This window comes from Ursus arctos, unplaced genomic scaffold (assembly GCF_023065955.2).
Source record: "Ursus arctos isolate Adak ecotype North America unplaced genomic scaffold, UrsArc2.0 scaffold_18, whole genome shotgun sequence".
In the NCBI taxonomy this organism is placed as follows: domain Eukaryota; kingdom Metazoa; phylum Chordata; class Mammalia; order Carnivora; family Ursidae; genus Ursus; species Ursus arctos.
The window spans coordinates 34,800,137-34,821,321 of NW_026622852.1; the positions used below are offsets into that span (position 1 = coordinate 34,800,137).

The 21,185-nt window shown below is 38.2% G+C and overlaps 1 protein-coding gene across 5 annotated transcripts in view; it reads left to right on the forward strand.

The window, feature by feature from the left end:
- The window catches only part of FSD1L (fibronectin type III and SPRY domain containing 1 like), a 64,192-nt gene continuing 43,007 nt past the window's right edge, over positions 1 to 21,185 (forward strand). For 3 of the 5 annotated variants that reach the window (XM_044386764.3, XM_044386765.3, XM_026506078.4), the window contains exons 1-3: positions 1 to 203; positions 15,318 to 15,413; positions 18,110 to 18,241. In XM_044386764.3, the coding sequence (XP_044242699.1) occupies positions 189 to 203; positions 15,318 to 15,413; positions 18,110 to 18,241 (243 nt within the window). In that variant the 5' untranslated portion in view covers positions 1 to 188. Of the gene's footprint in view, positions 204 to 12,494; positions 12,647 to 15,317; positions 15,414 to 18,109; positions 18,242 to 21,185 lie in introns of all 5 variants that reach the window. The other 2 variants (XM_057313639.1, XM_044386766.3) reach the window with 2 other exon arrangements.

Sequence of the window (21,185 nt, forward strand, 5' to 3'; positions counted from 1 at the left end):
GGGCGCGGACCCGGTGGGGCGGGGCCGGGCCGGGCGGCGCCGGTCCAGGCTGAGGCTGAGGTTGAGGCTGAGGCGGCGGTGAAGGAGAGCGGTGGACGCGGGGACGGTGTTGGCGTGCCCGACTTCTGTCCGCCTCGCCGCACGATTCTTCGACGCGGTTTCGGGCCCAACGGACCTAGTCCCTGGCCATGGACTCCCAGAAAGTAAGTGGTGGAAAGAGGCGCGGGGGAGCCGAGGTTGGGGGGTGGGGTGGGCGGGGCGCCCGGGGCCGGGTGCGCGGTGGGCGCGCGGGGCTGGCGGGGCCAGGCTGGGCTGCGGCGGCCGAGGGCGAGGCTGCCGGCCCCCCACCCTCCCTCCTTCCCCTGTGAGAGCAAAGCGGCGCCCGCCAGGCTGCGGGGACCGCGCCCGGTGACCCAAGCTGGCCTTTGGCCCTGGGCCCTGGCTCCTGAGGGGAAGAAGGGAGCTGTCCCCATTTCTCAGTCATTTTCTGCAGCGCTCTAGGCCCGCCTTTGATTCTCGAGCCTCCCCACATGCGAGCGCGGGTTTATCACTCCTTAGCAGAAACCGAGGCGCGTGGGGTCTACCTGCTGACGCCGAAGCCGATGCTCCTTCCTCGACTCAGCCTTCTTTCTTGGCACAATACACACTGCTTTAGGGCAGGAACCAAATCTCCTTAGTACCGCGCCCCCCGCTCCCACCCGCCTCGTGACCAGTTCGGAAGCGGTCTTGGTGTTTAGTGCTAGTTGCACTGGGAGAAGAGAGTTAGTAGTCCCACCCTCTTCGACCAGCTTATTGCTAGTCACAGTTACCTTAATGGTTGTTGTGGCCTGTTGTATACTTTCCGAACAAGTTAAGGAGAGGATATACAGAACTAGTAATTTCAATTAAGAAAAAAAAAATGTTTCGAGAACATAGCCAATGTTTTGAATACAATTACTTATTAATATTGAATCATAATCCCTGTATAGAAATCAACCACCTTGTTCTCTTTGTTAGTTGATAGTAATTGAAGTATAGTATAGTATAGTATAGTATAGTGTAGGAGGCGAACACAAGTGTTAATAATGTAGCAGGGAAAAACAAGGGCATATCTATCCAAGAGGCCATTCTTTTCTATTATTAGATGGAAAGCACTGGAAAAACTTATTAGAACAACGTTTTCTTTAATTTTGCTCGGATTCACCTCCTCAAGGAGCACGGGGGCACGGGAAAATCGTGTAGTGACGTTTTAAGCGTTGACTATTATAGTATTTTATTAAAATGCATTTGATTTAATTGTATGGGTACATCTTGAAACCCAATTGGGTATACTCAGTTTTCATTTCCATGACTATTGGACATATGTAAAAAAATTACATTTTGTGTATTTTGAATATATATATGTTTAAAACATCTCTGCCTAAATTTGTTAAACATTTCACAGCTTATTTAACTTTTTAGGTAAAAGTCATATGATAGCTGAATGGATGTTAGTTCAGGGCAAATGGAAGGGCAGAGACTTGTGTTCCATGCTGCTGTTTACTGGCTCTGTGATATGGAGCAAATCACTTAAGTATGATTAATCTAGTTCTTGTTTATGCAGTGGAAGTAGAATATTTTATAGAGTTACTGTAAAAATCAGGTAAAATAATTCATTATGAAAACAAAGTGTTTTAAAGTTTACAAAGTACTAAAATACTCTGTGGTATAAAATACAATTTTAAAGAGTATTTTAACATGGATCATCTTATTTTGCTGGGGCATGCATTATCCCTCACTTCAGTAAGGACTCAAAAGTTGGAAGTTGTGGCTCCTGCAAGGTTGAACTTATTTGGTCTCATTCCAAACGGTGTTTTTGAGTAGCTACAAGTACCACGAGCAGTTTCTCCAGAGGTAGCAAAGAAGTAGGTGTTCTTTGTGATAACTTTGAAAATCAACTTCTCAGTGTTAGAAAATGTGCTGAATTTCATTTCATTTGTTGGTATCAAATAATATTTCTAATAAAAAAACTATTTTCTTTTATAACTTAAAATGAGTATCTGGTGTTAATGCTTATAACCAATTTATTGCTGTGAATTTGAGCATCTTTTTCTCATGAATTACTGCAGAATCAATTATATACCTGAACTAATAATGGACTGTGTATTTATTTCTCTTTAAGTAAGTAGTACACCCCTGGCATGATTCTTCTTCCCTGTTATAAAATGTTACAATGACAAGCGCCTGGGTGGCTCAGTCAGTGAAGCTCAGGTCATGATCCCAGGGTCCTGGGATTAAGTCCCGCATCCGGCTCCCTGCTCAACTGGAGAGTCTGCTTCTCCCTCTACCCCTCCCCACTGCTTGTGCTTTTGCTGTCTCTCATGCTGTCTCTCACACACACTCTCTCTCTCAAATAAATAGATAAAATAAAAATAAAATAAAATGTTATAATGAAAATAGTATCAGGAATGTACTTTAGTCATCGTAAGGAAAATGGTAAGGTACTGCAGTGGCAAATGGTGAGGACAGCTTGAATATATACCTGTTAGTAAAGCATTGGGATTTGGGCTTTAAATTATTAAGAGGATGACTTTGGAGCCAGGTCTCCAGTCTCAGCTACCAACTATGAGCTGAGTGAGCTTGGGTAATTTGCTGTGTGTCTCTATTTTCTCATCTATAGAATAGAGATAACAATTTTACTTACCTCAAAGGGTTATTGTGAGGATCATGTTAATTTTTAAAATCCTTGGTGCCTAGCACACATTAAGTACTGCTGGTATTATTATGAATATCATAATCCCAACTTCAAAATAACTTTCTCCTTTTGTTGATAATTTGTATAACTATTTTTCTAATCCAATCTACAATTTTTAACCTTTGTCCTTAAGTTTTAAAATATGTTTTCTATTTTTATATCTGTAATAAGTGATTTCAAATGGTGGTGTCAAAGAAGAGTTGTTAAATCCTAATTGAAAGAGGATTGGGAGTTCTGACTCATGCAATCTGACAATAGGGGTTAAGTTAACTGGACAGTCTTACAGAAGCTTGATGGTGGCTAGTCAGCAGATGGATTAGCTTGACCAGCTGCTTTTTTGTCTGTGAAAATAACTTGGACTTCAGTGTTGTGTTAGCAACAGATGCTCTGTTTGAGTAGAGGAAGAAAACATAATTGCCTTGGGTATGTAAGGCATACTGTTGGATACAGAAAACCACAGTATTATCTCCTAGAAATAAACAGAAGGATTTTGTTTATATCGAGTTTCTGGGACACTTTTGCGACCAGGATGTGTTATGGATAGGTGGCTTTGTTTGATACTCAAACCTTTTGATTATGTCCTTAAGTGGTTTTAAGATAAAATCCTAAAGGTTTCTGTACCTGATTAAATGCGTATGTTCAAAGAAACCAGTGAAGCAAAAGACATTTACACCTTTCTAGAATCTTGGCCCTTAGAATTTGATAGTTTAAGGTTTTGCACAGGAGATCGTTTGTATTTGTTGGGGTTGCTGTTTCTAGGAAAGGTACATGGTGTAGGAATAATAATAAAGGTGGAGAGGAAGGGGGAGCCCAGAGGAAGGATGTTGCCAGGAGTATACATTGTAAATTGTTTGGTTTCCCCCACTTTTCCCTGCATGTTCTTTACTTTCCACTTGGAAAGTGGTAGTGACAGGTGAGGGTTGACTATGCAAGACCAGACAAATGTAGATTGGGGAGATTGAACTGAATAGGGCGGGTTTTAAAGCATGACAGGCTTAGCAAGTAGCTGTCTACACGTGGCTTCCTTATCCCAGTTTCCTCCTCTACCCTGCTATTTGCTCTTCTTTTCCTTCATATTGTACCTTAGCAATTCAGAGACCTCCACCATATCCAGACAACCAAACATTTTCATGTTCCAAAATTATTTCCTCTTCTCAGTCAAAACCAAATATATTCCCTGAGGAAAAGAAAGGAAAAGGAATTTGAGTATTGTTCTGCATCCAGTATTGTGTTAGATTGCTTTAAACTCTCATGATAGCTCTTATTCCTGTTGCACATCTATACAGAAAACCAAACTCAGAGGCTAACTGACTTGTTCAGGGTTGCGCAGCTAGCAAGTGATGGTCTGCATTCAAGCCCAGTCTTTCTTCACAGCCCGAGCTTTTTTTATTACCACCCTTCTTTTCTGAATCCTTTGTCTTTAATGGTGATATGATTAATTAAAATTTAAGATGTTAATAGAAACAAATCCCTATCGTGGTTTTTTTTTTTTTAAGATTTTACTTATTTCTTTGAGAGAGAGCAAGTGATGGAGAGAGAGCACGGGTCTGCACACAGGAGCGAGGCGGGGGAGGCAGTGGGAGAGGGAGAAGCAGAGCCCCTGCTGAGAAGGGAGCCAGACCTTGGAATCCCAGGACCCTGGGATCAGGACCTGAACTGAAGGAAAATGTTTAACCGACTGAGCCACCCAGGCACCCCTATAGTTTTTTTTTTTTTCAAAGAAGCTAATTAAATCTAGTGAAAATAGTTGATAGAACGTATAGAACATGATTTATATAAAACCCTGGAATTTGGCTGTCTTGATGCCTTGATAAAATCATTATTTTTCTTTGTGTGTGCGTGCGTGTGTGTGTGTGTGTATGTGTATCCATATCCCCTCTCTCCAGCTCTTTTTCTTTTTTGAAGGAGGGTCTTAGCTTTCTAAAGTAGAGCTGTGAACAGGAAAGTATAAATGGAGTTTTTAAAAACCCTACCCAAATGCAACTGCAGTCATTCTCATGGAATGGAACAAAGTAATCTGGGATGTACAGGGATGAGGTACCCTCTTCAAAGAACCATACTCACATACTCTTGATCACTATATTTAAATACAGATATGTTCATTTTTTACTGAACTTGGCAGTTTTAAAAAATTGGAAATAACAGTTGACCCTTAAACAACACAGGGGTTAGGGGTGCTGACATGCCCTCGACGCAGTTGAAAATAGGCTTTGACTCCCCCAAAACTTAACTAATAATAGCCTACTGTTGACTGAAATAGTAACCTGAAAGTGTATGGATAACGTAAGTAGTCATCTGGCATACATTCTGTATATGTATCGTATGCTGTATTCTTTTTTTTTTCATAATAATATTTTTATTATGTTAGTCACCATACAGTACATCCCTGGTTTTTGATGTAAAGTTTGATGATTCATTAGTTGTGTATAACACCCAGTGCACCATGCAATACGTGCCCTCCTTACTACCCATCACCAGCCTATCCCATTCCCCCACCCTCCTCTCCTCTGAAGCCCTCAGTTCGTTTTTCAGAGTCCATAGTCTCTCATCGTATGCTGTATTCTTACAATAAAGTAAGCTAGAGAAAAGAAAATGTTAAGAAAGTTATAAGGGAAAATATATTTACAATACTGAACTGCAAAAAATCCATTCATAAGCACATTGGTGCAGTTCCAACCCAGGCAGTTCAGGCATTGATGGTGAAGCAGATTTTTCCTTCTCTTCCTTCCTTCTTTAATTTTAATTTTAATTTGAACACTGTGCTTCTTTGCAATGCCTGGCTGAGTGTAAACAGGATTATTCATGCAGTAAACATACTGAATGTTTGCCATGGTGATAGATAATCCACTCCAATCTAGGGTAGATAGTATTTTAAAGATGATAGATTTTATGTCCAGCTTTCTTTTTGTATGTTTTACATTCTCAGTTGGCACTCTTTCCAGCCACAAGGTTCTGATAGAATCTGGTCTTAGTTATTGATACTTGTTGATTGATAGCTAATTATATTTTGAGCTTATTGATAACAATGTGTTAGCACAGCCAGCCTGTGTACTTTTGTTACATGATAAATATAAGTAATACAAGCTTATTGTAGGAAAATAGGAAATATAGACAAATGAAAATAAAATGAAAATCACCCATAATCCTGCCACCCAGAGATAACCTGTTTTAACATTTGTATGTATTACATTCCAGTTTTTTTATGTATGTAGAAACTTAAAAAGACTATGGTATCATGCTACGGTAATACTGCTTTATAGTTTGTCTTTCACTTAATGTATTATAAATCTTTTATCATGTTAATATTATTCTACACTTAATTAAGGATTCTTTTGTATGGATGTATTCCTTGATTTTTAATCAGTACTCTTTGTTGTATATTTATGTTGGTCCCAACCTTCTAGTCTTATAAATAACACTGAGATGAACATCTATAGCCAAGTCTACCTCTACCTTTAATTATTTACTTAGAATAAATTTAGTAGAAATGGAATTATTGAGTCGACGTGCCTAAACTTTTAAAAATCTTTTGGTATGTACTGCCAAGTTGCCCTTCAGAAGGGCTGTTTATACTGCCACCAGCAGAACCTGAGTGCGCCCCTATCTTCATTCCCATTGTACCTCTCTCAGTTGGATGATGGGACCTCTGGTTTCTTTGGCTGAATATGAGCTTCCTAGACTTCACTGACTGGAACAACCAATTCAAAGGTCACTGTGTGTGGATGAGGCTTCTTTAGCTTGTCACTTGTATTTCCTCAAATCCTAGGTGGGAGAGTACCTCTTCTGTCCTGTTGTCTTACAGCAGGGCTCAGGGTTGAAAGGCAGAATTCCCTACCAGGTCTTTTATTAGTTTTTTTTTCTGTGGATCACCTCAGTTGCCTCTGTAAATAGGTAGTGTTCCTAACTGTTTCACTGTTAAGAGAGGGCATGGCTTTCTACCTGCTAGCTATTTATGATGATCAGATTCCTGAATTCCTCAGCAATATATAATTCTTTTTCAGCTCTTCACATAACATCTGAGCAAATACTCTTATTTGTGTTGCCAGAGCTATGGTGAGCTGGTGAGATTCTGGTTGTCTAGCTTATCAGCTGGATAGAGCTTTCTAGATTTTAACTCCTGTTACCTAATTCAAAGGAGAAGTCTATGGTGTGGTGTGATGCAAGTGGCATCATTCCTGGTGGCATTAGGATATTTTCCAGAAATGCTCTATCCTGGTTTCATTGATCCCTTTGCTCTGATTGCAGGAACCCTATGCTTGTTTTGTACACTCCACGGCAGTGTAAGCCGCCTAGGGTAGTATAAAAGTACAGGCAGCTTCCTGGATTTGAATTGTGACTGCCACTTGATAGCTGTGTGAACTAAGAAAATTTCTTAACTTCTCTAACCTTCCTTTTCTTCAACCATAAAATGCAAAGACGGATACTACTTTTTAAAAATCTGTTGTGATGATTAAAAAGATACTTCATGTTGACAGTTTAGCATGGTTCCTGGCACATAGAAGGTGCTTAGTGAATACTACTGAAATGACCATAAAAACAGATTGACCCTCTTAAATTGTAGATTGACTAGTGATATTTGCAGTGATTCTAGATTTCTGTATTTCAGCGTCCTGGAATACTAATGTAGAATGTGAATCAAATCTTCTGTTGGTGTGAGTAGATGCTGGTGGGAAACACATATATCAAAATGTTTCTCTAATTATGACTACGTGGTCATTGAGGTCCTCAGATTCAGACTAGCATATAAACCTGGGTATAATGGTTTTCTGCCACTGGGTCTAAGAATAAGAAGTTTCTGCACCATAATTTCAGGGGCTGGTTGCACTGGATGGTTTTCAAGAAAGTAACCCAAGTTGGCAGTTTTTTGTTGGATGCAGCAGAATTAAGACTCAACATTTGAATTTGCCATCTTCACATATATTAAGCTAAGACCAGTAGAACCATGCCATTTCAAATGTTGAAAGTCATCATGTTCTCACACTTACAAGATGATATACCTGCATTAAGAATAGCTGTTTTTGTTGCGCTTGTACCTGGCAGCGTGGTACAGGTTACAGACTGTTGATCAGCTCTAGTTTTTACAGTCTTGAAGTAAAAATCTTAGTCTTTTTGGTGCCCTTAGATATTCTTCTCATGTACCTCTGATCTTTATTTTCAGGTAGTACAGTGTAATAATTAAGAGCACAAACTCAGGAGTCAGACTGCCTTACTTAGAATCCAGGCTGGCACATTTTAGCACCGAGATCATGGGCAAACTATCATTTAACCTCTCTGTACCTCTACTTCCGAATCAGAAAATGGGGATAATAATAGTGTCCTACTTCATAGGATTCTTGAGAGGATTACATGAATTAATATATGTAAAGAGCTTAAAATGGTGCTTGGCACTTAAGAGTATAAAAGTGTTATTTATTATTTTGCTCAGAGACTATTGTGCTTTTACTTCACATGATTTATTGTGACTATAAGCATAATATTAAGCTATGCTCCTTTGAAGAGGGTACTTCATGCCTTGTACATCCCAGCATCCTAGATTTTTGATCCATTCCATGGGAATGATTGCAGTTGTGCTTGGCTGGGGTGTATAACCCCCCCTTACTTTTTTTGTTTTTCTTAGCATGGCACTTAACCTTAGCCTATTTCCCTAGTCAAGTAATTGACAGACTTAATCCTGATAAACTAGTTTTATTTTTGAGATCCTGGTAACTGTGGTTCTTGACCAAAGGATAATGGCTGAGATTGCCTGTACACCTTCCTTTGGAGATGTATGTCCTATATGTTTTACTGTGATCCAGCAGAATTGGTATTGGGCAAAGTGTATCTTCAGACCTGTATCACCTAGAACTTTTAGTCATGGCCACCTGAAGTCTTGCAAAATATAATTATATTGGAAGGTAATGGGAGACTTGAGGTCTGAGTTGAAATCTGAGACCCTCGTAGGCATCCTTTCATCCTTGATAGAATCTCACAGAGCAGACGTCCTCCTTCATCATCAGGGTTTGATAATAGCTGAGGCTACTATATATCACAGTGAGTTCATTCCATAAATACCTTTCTGGAACTTGTCTTAATGATGGAACATCTTTTAATGATACATCGTGTGTACAGTTTTTTTTTTTTTTTTAAGATTGATTTATTTGACAGAGAGAGAGCGCGTGCACAAGCAGGGGAAGCAGCAGAGAGAGCAGTAGAGGGAGAGGGAGAATCAGGCTCTCCGTCAAGCAAGGAGCCCAATGCAGGGCTCTATCCCAGGTCGCTGGGATCATAACCTGAGCCGAAGGCAGACGCTTAACCAACTGGGCCACCCAGGTGCCCCATCGTGTATATGTTTTAGAACATTGTTTATAGGCAGAGGAACTGATAGGTATGAGGGTTCCCAGGTGGGAAACAAGGCATATTAGAAATAAGTCTACTGCAGCTGGAATGCAGCAAGGAAGGGGAAATCTGGTGTGAGTTGAAGCAGGAGAGATAGGCAGTGGGAAGATCATGCAGGGTTTTACAGATTATGTAAGGTCATGTTAACAGGTCATGTTAAAGATTTTCAGTTTTTTCCAAGGACCAGTGGAAAGCCATTGAAGACCAGCTCGTAAGCAGGAGGAGTGATGGTATCATATTTTCTAGCTGCAGTATACAGAACTGATAATTGGCGAGAAAGAATGGATCACAAGCCATTTAAGTTTTGCAAGAGTATAAGTTGAGATATGATGTTGACTTGTACTAAGATAGTAGTACTGATTATAGAACTATTTAGGAGGTAAAATCCACAGGACTTAGTGATAACACGTAGAGCACAAATGAAAGGAGAGGATGTAATGATGATGGCCTAGGTTTCTGATTTTGCAGCTAGTACTACTATTTGCAGAGATAGAACACTAGAGAAGGGCTCAGGTTTAGTGGGGGACGTTATGACATGTTGAGTTCTGAAGTGCTTTTGAGACATCCAAGTGGAGATTCCAAGTAAGCAGTTGGATGAAAATGGTCTGGAGCTCAGAGGGGAGGCTCTGTATCAATGGTGCTCCGATTGTGCACAGCTTACATTACATTCAATGAGGTTTTTGGCTTTGTGCTTCCTCCTCAACTTCTTTATCATTGCTGTGTCTTAATTATAAAAGCTGTTGATTAATTGTGGAAGTCCTAAAAGGATAAAGTGGGGTAGAAAACTCAAAAAGATTATGGTATCTTTTAATTCTTTTCTGTCTCGTTCTCTAAGTTTCTGAATGTAGCTATCCTGCCCTGGCACATTGCCTGCCATATTTAGAAAACACTTTAACAAAATTATGCTGGATTTGATACCTATTCAGCTAGCCTCCTGTTGCATACCTCTTATATTAGGCATACACACTATCCCTGTATACACCTCTTCTCCGAGTCCTACCAACTACAGAAAACTTCAGCCTCATATCACATACACAAGCTGGGCTTAAGTTTCAGAACTCGGTTCATGTAATCCTAATCCTTTAATTATTACAAGTTTTGGTATTGGTGGTGGTACTTAAATATTTTGGTTACTTGTAATTTGTTTTCCAGTTCTACTCACCTCCAAGTTCCTTAGTTCTTTCTGTCTTCCTGCCATTTTCACCCTTAGTCTAGCCAGTCCCTGTTCTTGTGAGGACCAGAATGTTTGAAGCCCTGGTCCGCTTGATAATTTATTTCTCATCCTTTCCTGATAAACTTCCACTATAGGAGAATACTAAATGTGAGTTCTTCATTAGTCTTTGGCATTTGCTCATTCTCTCCAGATTAAAGGGCAAGTGGCTTCAGAGCTTCTGGAACCCTTCAGCAGTCTATCCTTGCAGAACTTTCAGGATACCTCCCTTTTTTCTTCTTAGAAAAGCTTAGGGTAGAGGCAGCACTTTATCTGTATTAGCTACCAAGGTCACATTGGTTGCTTTGGGTTCTGACTCTTAGTCATCTGGATGATTGCTGCTTCTGCAGCCATGTTTTCTTTTCTTTTTTTCTTTTAAGATTTTATTTATTTATCTGCGAGAGAGAGCATGCAAGAGAGCAAGCATGGGGGGTGGTGGCAGAGAGAGAGAGGAAGAAGCAGACTTCCTGCTGAGCAGGGAGCCCCCTTGTGGAGCTCTATCCCAGGACCCTGAAATCACTACCTGGGCCAAAGGCAGATGCTTAACCAACTGAACCACCCAGGTGCCCCACTGCAGCCATGTTTTCTAATACATTTGGTAGCTGTTAAAATACAGGTCACCTTAAATGCTGAGGCTCCAAAGCCCTCTACAGCTGGCTTGTCCATTCGTGTAGCATCTCACTGGTGTATATTACAGCAAAGGCCCCGAACCTCTCCCTTACCTAGAGATTGGAGTATCCCCCCCCCGCCCCCGCTCTGTCCCTGAGAATCTCAGACTTCAGTCTTTGTTACTTTGGCAGTAAGGTAAGCTGTCTTCTCAGGATGTGGGCCCTTTATTTAGGTGTTCCGTGGTAGACCCTCATTCTGTAGTAGAACTCCCAGTGAAGTGCAAAATGTGAGCCATAAAGCATTTTCTCTTCAAAGATGAGATGATGTTTCCCTGAAATACTGTATCAGCCTTTAAAGACCTTTCCTTCCCCACCACTTTCTGGGGGAGTATGGTATTTTTAAAGCCTTAAGTAATTCATATAATACCATTACCCCAAAAGCTTTAACACAGGTTTCTTTCCAGAAATATTGCTATTAACACTTCATGGGCCAATACAAATTAAGAAAAAGTCACTTTTCATTTTCTGGTAATAGCAGAATTTTGAATGAATTAAAGGGAAGTAGTCTTTTCCATTAGATTTTTTTATGGTCTCTACCATAAGATTAACTATAATCTCAGGGTATTATATCTTGGAGGCATGGAGTACCATACACGAAGGATCCTGATGATTCTTTAAGTCTCTATAACTTATATGTCAGCTGTCTTCAGGTGCAGCTTTTTTTTTGTCAGATACCAACCTTGACATGGACGTTTAAGTTTTTTCTAACCAAAACCAATGAGCAGTATAAGTTTTACAGGAGAGAAGAGTATCTTTCTCTTGTTGTGGTAGTAGAGAGATCCCAAAAGGAGAGCTCCTTATGCATCGCTTAATATTAAGCAATGGTGGTAATATTATAATATTACTTTTCCATTTCTAAAGGTAATGTTTACATAAATAAAAACTGAGAAATTAGTGAAATTCTGGTAAAGGAATTTGGTTGTAACATTTTAGTTTATATTCACATACAGTTATTATAATTCAGGAATCTGGCATATGGTAAACATATATAGAAATTCTGGTATTCTAAGAAAAAAATTCAGAAAGCTTTTGTTTATTATTAACTGCAAATTAAACAGATCTATATAGGATCTCTGCCCTATCCCCACTCCTAAAATATATGGACTATTTGGGTGGTTTAGGCCTCTAAAGCTATGTTGTCCAGTATGGTAGCTTCGAGCCCCATTTGGTTATTGAGCACTGGAAATGTCACTCATTTGAATTGAGATGTGTCATAAGTGTAAAATACACATCAAATTTTGAAGACCTACTACCAAAATGGAAGGAAAGAAGGAATTTGGTAATTGTTAAATTTTGATTACATGTTGAAATAATATTTTGGATCAGTTGGGTTAAGTAAAATATTAAAATTAACTTCACTTGTCATACTTTTTTGATGTGGTTACTGTTTGGCCTTTACTATATTTCTGTTGAATGTTGCAGTTGGTAAAGACTGTATTCTTCCCTCTAGCATTACTGTGAGAGCAGAGTCTGATAACTTCAAGTGGGTAACTTTTTTTTTTTTTAAGATTTTATTTATTTGACACAGAGAGAAAATGAGTGAGGGGAGGGGCAGAGGGAGAAGAAGACTCCCCACTGAGCAAGGAGCCTGCCCAGGTACTTGATCCCAGGCCCCTGGGATCATGACCTGAGCTGAAGGCAGACACTTAACTCACTGAGCCGCCCAGGGACCCCCAGTAGGTAGGTAACTCTTAAAAGTATAAGGGATTTAGCTTGAAAACTTAATAAAAATTAGAGCATTTAGATGTTTTTGACTATACCCAGTAAATAGCAGGGAGCTTTAAAATGGTAGGAGGCTTCTCATTAAAATGTTTGGAGCTTAGAGGTTACCCAGCTGGGACAAATAGGCTTCAGCTATCTCCAAAGAATTTTTGCTGCAGAATTCCCCAAATACAGAGTTTGCTACTAAATTTAGACAAAAAATAAAAGTGGAAAGCTGTTTTGTACTAGGGTGGTTTTTTTTTTGGATTTGTTTTGTTTTGTCTCTGAACTAGTTGTGCCTTTTTTATATACCAATGCTTCACAGTTTTTTTTTGTGCAATTTGTTTCAATGTTTATTGAACTCACATATATACTTGTGATTGAAATTTAGTTATTGGGTTGAATTCATTGGTCCTAACTCCACCTTATCATGGGATAAAGTCTCTCCTAGAAGACTTCATTTTTAGCTTGAAGTTCACGAGTATGCGTAGCACTGGACAAAGCTTAACCTCAAGCAGTGATTCTCTATTATGGAAATTCTAACAGTTTTATATGTCACGAAGAGTCTTAGCAAACCAAAATTTTAAAAGAATATATAATTTATTGTATGGATATTTCTTATGATGGGCAAATTGGTTAGACTTAGAGGCAATATTCTAAAGAGGTAAACAGCATGGATTTTGGAGACAGACTGAGCATAATTTTTACCTTCCCAGCAGTTACTACTGTTTTCTCCTCTGTACCGTATGGATGTGGCCTTGCCATTAGGAGGGATAAAAGGGGAGGCAACTATAGTCCATTTACCAAAAAGAGCCCAGTCTCTTTTTTCTATTCTTTTGTTTTTTAAAGATTTGTTTATTTATTTGAGAGAGATAGAGAGCGAGCAAGCAATAAGAGCAAGAGTGGGAGGCAGAGAGAGTCCCAAGCAACTTCTGCTGAGCCTCACCTGGGGCTCGATCTCACGACCCCAAGATCATGATCTGAGCTGAAATCTAGAGTCAGATGCTCAACTGACTGAGCCACCCAGTGTCCCAGAAAGAGCCCAGTCTTAATTGAAGCTTACTCTACACAGTCCAATTATTGTGCAGAACCATTTTTACTCTTCCTTTGTGGTTTTCAATATATATAGAATCTATCTTGGATAAATAACTAGAAGCCTCTTAAGTCCTCTGCTCTCCTTTTCTATGTCTCTGTAACTACCATTCTTGCCCCTACCACTGTGCCCACTCCTGCCCCAAGTCCTGGCTTCATTCTGCCCCTCTGCTGGTTGTCTTTGTATTCAAATCTTGGTCACCTATTTCTGGGAGGAACACCAACAGGATAAACAGCTAACTCTTGGTGTTGATCTTCTTTCATAGCATAATTTCATTGTATTATTATACTAAAATATTACCAGTGGTGAGAATGGGAAGAAATAGTATAGGTAAGTGAATATATTAGAGAGCCCTAGGCAGCCTCAGGGATGATGATGATACTTCCTTATCTCCAGGGATTCTTGTGAGAATTAAATGAGAACTGTTGTGATGATTTTTAATTTTTTACTACTATAATGCCTTATGAACATTTATTAAAATATTTTCCCTTTATCAGTTTATTTCCTGAGCTCTTTTTATATAGCCCTTTATTGATAATCCAATTATATTTCGAGGAGAACCTTTATCACAAGGTCTTATAGGACATTATTAAAATATTTACACTTGTAGGCACTTACAGAAACAAGGCTTGTGCTTCTGGGAAAATTATAGACTAGAAGTACTTACATTTGATTTTTACCGAGAATACAAATATCTTGTATGGATTTTGCTATTACTACCCATGAAGAGTCACTGAACAACTAGACCTGTGCTGTCCAGTATGACAGTACTTGTCACATGTGGCTATAAAAAGTGAAAATAATTAAAGTTAAAAAACAATAAACTCAGTTCCTCAGTTGTTCTCTCTACATTTCAAGAGCTCATTAGCTTCATATAGTTATTGACTACCATTTTGGACAGCCTGTGTATAGGACATGTCCATCATAGCAGAAAATTTTATTGTACAGCACTGAACTGGAGAGTTTGAGAAGATTAAATAACTAAGTGTTTTATTTAAATAGGAAACTATCAAAAAGTCTGAGGTATTTGCTACTAAAATTACTTAAATTACTCATTATGGTTTTCCAGCATCTGTAAATATTGCAATGAATTTTGTAATTTTAGCTACAAATTTATTATCTACTTTCATATTTCCAAAATGCTTTTGATTTTTATAAATAAATAAAATGTCAACTTTTACTGCCTCTTTTTCTTCCTCATATCCTAACATTGTATTAGAAAGTTTCATTTGTTTTTGCAGCATTTAAGGATTTGGTTTTATTCCTTAGCCCTGGCCCTATGACCTAAAATAGTACTACTATTGGTATTAATAATATTGATCATCTTCAGTATGAAAGGTATGGTGGTGATTAAATTGTACACGAGGAATAAGAGGTTGTAAAACAGCACAAATACATATCTCATCTTTTGTAATGATAGACCTTTGGAAATTAACAATGAGAAGCTTTACATTTCTACTCCTATATAATATTTGGTTTATTTAGAGAATTGTTATGGTTAATAATTCTCTTATTAAAATATCATGATGGTAAGTGTTTTTCTTGTTTTAATCCTAGGAAGCTCTACAAAGGATCATTTCAACCCTGGCAAATAAAAATGATGAAATTCAGAACTTTATTGATACACTAAATCAAACACTAAAAGGAGTTCAGGTATGAATCTTTTTAAAAATGTTTGTGTAATATGTCACAATGATAGTTGGGTCAAATCAGAAGTATAAATATACTACATCAACTCTAGATTATAAATTAAAGGAGGTAAGAGTAAGGTTTTTATTAATTAATTAATTTTTTAAAAATGCATTTTTTTTAAAGATTTTATTTATTTATTTGACAGATAGAGACAGCCAGCGAGAGAGGGAACACAAGCAGGGGGAGTGGGAGAGGAAGAAGCAGGCTCATAGCGGAGGAGCCCGATGTGGGGCTCGATCCCATAAGGCGTGGGGCTCGATCCCATAAGGCCCGGATCACGCCCTGAGCTGAAGGCAGACGCTCAACTGCTGTGCCACCCAGGCGCCCCATATGTGTTTTTTTTTTTTTTTTTTAAGATTTTATGTATTTATTTGAGAGAGAGAGCGCACAAGTGAAGGGGAGGGACAGAGGGAGTGGGAAAAGCAGACTCCTGGCTGAGAAGGGAGTCCCACGTGGGGCTTGATCCCAGGACCCCGGGATCATGACCTGAGCTGAAGGCAGACACTTAACCAACTGAGCCACCCAGGTGACCCAAGAGTAAGGTTTTTAAAATGGCAGATAAATAAAAGTGTTTTCCTTACTATTTCTACATTGTCAATGGAAAGATCAAATAGTAAGGGAAGAAGAAAACTCTGCAATAGTAGTTGGTAGGGAATGTTTTAGTGCTGACTTTTGACCCTTTCCATTATAGATTTGTCTTTTGTAATTCCAATTAAGAGCAAATTATATTTTTTCAGAGTACTGGGAAGCTAACCATTTCTTTTATAATAAATAGCGGAAGGTAAATGTGGATGGTAAGAGGTCTGCTTGTAGAACTGGAAGAAAGTAAAAAATAAAAGTAAAAAATAAAGTGTCTAATGAGAAAGAGGAATACTTAAGGAAATGGTCCCAGGTTTGGGCAGATCATCCATACTGTATGCAATGAAATGTTGATGAATATGCCTTAACAAATTTAATAGTCATTTTTTGGTGAAATAAACAGAAGATCTATAGGACACTTGTAGACAGTAAATCCTTTCCTGTGGTTTTTGTTTGAACCTAGGTTATTGCCTGAGTGTTGGCCTGTAAACCTTATGGTCCTTGTATTACCTTTATTTCTGAATTTGTTGTAATTAAAGTTAGTTGATTAAGATCTTCATCACTTTAACTGTCTTTCTCAAACTATTTTACTGGAAAATTTGGTGAATCCATGAATCCACTTTCTTTAAATAAGCAAAGCTAGTTGTCCTAAAGCTCTTGATCTGTATGTAAGAGAGTCATCACATTTGACATCTGGAAAAAGAGACCATGAGCTGGCCCAAACTATTTTTCTGATTAATAAATTATTAGTACTCTACCTTAGAATCCAGAAAAAAAATAGAGGAGGAATTTAACTACATTCTTGTCACTGGAGATGGGAGCATAAGAGGTAGTAGGCAAGAGACTGTAAGGATGTGCCTATTGGTTATTGAGGAGTAGTCTGTTCTCTTTTTACAGATGAGTAAACTGAGGTCCAGGAATTTAAGTGGCTTGTCCAAGGTCACACTGTTACTAAGTGGTTAATGTGAGATTTGACTTTGGTACTTTGCCTACTGGACTGCACATTTGTTTTGCCACAGCTTGTTCTCTATCACCATAAATCAGTAAAATGATTAACACCACTTTTGGTAAGACTCCAGTGAGGTGATTTCTGGTTTTTATAAAAATTATAAGCAAAAGTTTGGTTTATGTTATTACAGTAAATTGTATGTATTAGTTCTCTTAACCAGTGCCAGTTCTCTTAATTGAGTGATTCATCTAAGTCAAAAAATGCCTAACATAATTTCTTCTGTCTTTTAAGTGCTGTAAGTGTGGATATTGCTTATCTAGAGATTTCACAGATATTTTAAGTTATTGTTGAAATAGCAGCAGCTTGCTTAATTGAGGCAGTGAGGAACTCTGGGAAGTCAGCAGGCTTGAAATGCTTTATTGATTCTGCCTCTAGTAACTAGTTGTGTGGCTTTGGGCAAGTCACTTTTCTGTATTTTAATTCCTAAAATTTAGGAGTTTGACTACAAATTCTAGTCAGATGACTTCTGAGGTTCCTTGGTGCACTAAAATTCAATGTTTGATGTATCTTTTAGGTCTAGTAAGGAATTACTTGGTCTTTTAAGTTCTGTATATCTTATGTAAATGCACTGTTTTAGACAACCTGAAAGATTTTAAGATTTACACAAAGTTAGCCCCGTCCCTATATGTGCAAACTGTTCTTCAGTTATGGGATCAAAATCCCTGGAATATTTTATTAAAATGCATCATCAGTGATTCTGATGCACAACAAAGGTTGAGAACCACTGGCTTAGGGTCTGCCTTGGAACCTGAAAGTCTGGACAAGTTGGCAACCTTAAAACAACCTTTCACATTGTCCTGTGGAAACAGTGTTCTAAAAGGTGAAAAGAATATGGGCTAGTCCATAAAAAGCTGCTTAACTCATAACTGAGATAGTCCTATCAGCATTAGCAGCCCACTTCTAGGATTTACCTGTTTTTAAAGCCTATGTCAAATACTAGAATTTTGTTGTTTATATGATTTTAGCCTGAGGTAGTTTATACTGTGAATCCGTTCTCTCCTTTGATAAGCGTATCTTTTAGTTTCCTAATGTTTGACAGCTCCAGTAAAATCATTGTTTTATTAAACAGGAAAATTCTTCTAACGTACTTTCGGAGTTAGATGAAGAATTTGATAGTTTATATTCTATTTTGGATGAGGTGAAAGAAAGTATGATTAACAGTATCAAGCAGGAACAAGCTCGTAAATCGCAAGAGTTACAGGTGAGATCATATAACATATTTAAATATGAATAATTTTAGTCTATTTAATACTTGGTTTACTGACAGCAAAAATCAGTGAATTTCTGTGAATAACTACTTTTATCTTCTAGAAAAATTATAATTAACTTTGTTTTGTTTACAGATATCTTGTTTTTTCTTAATTGTGATAAAAACCCAAGATTTACCCTTGTAACCATTTTTAAATGTACAGTTCAGTAGTGTTAACTCTGTTGACATTGTTGTGTAACAGATCTCTAGAACTTTTTATCTTTTATTTATTTATTTTTAAAGATTTTATTTATTTGTCAGAGATAGAGAGCATGGGAGAGCATGAGCAGGGGGCAGAGGGAGAAGGAGAAGCAGGCTCCCTGCTGAGCAAGGAACCCGATGTGGGACTCGATCCCAGAACCCTGGGATCAGACCTGAGCCGAAAGCAGACGCTTAATCTAGGCAGGCATCCCTAGAACTTTTTTTTCTTTTAAAACTGAAACTCTATACCCATTGAGCAACAACTTCCTATTTGCCCCTTACCCCACCATCTGGCAACCACCAATGTGTTTCCATGATTTTGATTATTCCAAATACCTCATATAGATGGAATTATTCAGTATCGTGGCTCAGGTCATGGGCTCAGGGTCCAGGGATTGAGCCCTGTGTCAGGCTCTCCGCTCAGCGGTGCGTCTGCTTCTCCCTCTTCCTCTGTGATCTCTCTCACTTTCGCTCTCTCAAATAAGTAAATAAAATCTTTAAAAAAATACATTGAGATGTGACCTATAACATTATGTTAGTTTTAGGTGTACAACGTAATAATTTAGTTTTTATACATATTGCAAAATGACCACCAGAGTAAGTCTAGTTGACATCCATCACAACACAGTTACACACTTTTTTCCTGAAATGAGAACTTTTAAGGTTTACTCTTTTCTTTTTCTGAGACTATTCACAAATTATTGCTTTAAATTGTATGTCATATATTTTTTTCATCAGTTTCAGAGGTAAAGTTTAGTGATTCATTAGTTGCAGATAACACCCAGTGCTCATTACATCAGGTGCCCTCCTTAATGCCCATCACCTGATTATCCCTTTCCCCCACTCACCTCACAACTCCGTTTGTTTCCTATAGTTAAGAGTACCTTATGGTTTGCCTCCTTCTCAATTTCCATCTTATTTTATTTTTCCTTCCCTTTCCTTATGTTCATTTGTTTTGTTTCTTAAATTCCACATATGAGTGAAATCATATGGTATTTGTCTTTCTCTGACTGACTTAATGCATTCAGCATTATACTCTCTAGTTCCATCCACATCATTACAAATGACAAGGTTTCATTGTTTTTGATGGCTGAGTAATATTCCACATCTTAATCCATTCATCTGTCAATGGACATCTCGGCTCTTTCCGTAGTTTGGCTATTGTGTACATTGCTGCTATAAACCTTGGGGTGCATGTGCCCCTTCGAATTACTATGTTTGTACCCTTTGGATAAATACCTAGAAGTGCAATTGCTGGGTCATAGGGTAGCTCAAATTTAACTTTTTGAGGAACCTCCATACTGTTTTCCAGAGTGGCTGCATCACTTTGCATTCCCACCAACAGTGTTAGGGGGTTCTCCTTTGTCCACATCCTCACCAACATCTGTTGTTTGCTGAGTGGTTAATTTTAGCCATTCTGAGTGGTGTGAGGTGGTATCTCATTGGGGTTTTGAATTGCATTTCTCTGACCGAGTAGTGTTGAGCATTTTTTCATGTGTCTGTTGGCCATTTGTATGTCTTCTTTGGAGAAATGTCTGTTCGTGTCTTCGCCCATTTCATGACTGGATTATTTGTTTTTTGAGTGTGGAGTTTGGTAAGTTAAGATCTACTTTCTTGGCAGTGTTTAAATATACAAAAAGTAGGGGCACCTGGTTGGCTCAGTTGATAGAGCGTTTGACTCTTGATCTTGGGGTCATGAGTTCAAGAGCTTACTTTAAAAAAATATACAATATGTATTAATTCTTTTCACCATGCTGTACATTACATTCCTAGGACTTATTTTATAACTGGAAATTTGTACCTTTTGACCACCATCATCCATTCATCCATATTTTTAAATTTTTTGGTAGTAGCCATCTTAATGGGTGTGAGAGGATGCTGTTTGGAAGTGGTGGCTCCAAGATGTTAGGATCATTTTCTCTTCTTGTATCATCACTTGAGATCTTCATTATTTCCAGTGATTCCGTTGTTTTCTTTTTTTCCTTTTTTAATCTTACACCCAATTATCCTTTGTAACTCTTAAAACTTCATTGTTGTTATATGATTCAAAGGAAAAGCTATGATGATATCAGCCTAATGTAATTCAAACCATAAAGCTTTATTGGGATAGTTTAAAAACCAAATATTAAAAAGAATCACAACTTGGCTACCAATATCATTCCTTCTTTAGTTGGAGACAGCAGAATATCTCTGTTCTTTTGGGTTCACAAATTTGATAGCATGTTGTTCTCATTAAAATTTTATCAGTTACTCTAAATAACTGACAAGTAACTGCTCTTTAAATTGTATTACTTTGTACCCTTTTTTTAAAACTTTCTCTCTTGACTTGAAAGCAAATTCATAGCATTTTCTTTCTTTCTTTTCTTTTTTTTTTTAAAGATTTTATTTATTTGAAAGAGAGAGAGAGAGAGCACGTGCACATGCATGCACAGGAAAAGGGGGAGGGGCAAAGGGAGAGGGAGAAGCAGAGTCCCCGCTGAGCAGCTATGGGCTGGATCCCAGGACCCTGAGATCATTACCTGAGCTAAAGGTAGACACTTAACTGACCGAGCCACCCAGGTGCACCCATTGCATTTTCTTAGATATTTTATCTTAAACTTTGACCTCAGATTGGATTCTTTCACTTTTATAGTTTCTTGAGATATATTCCTTATTCTTTTTGTTATTTTTTATTTTAATACTACGTTAACTTAGT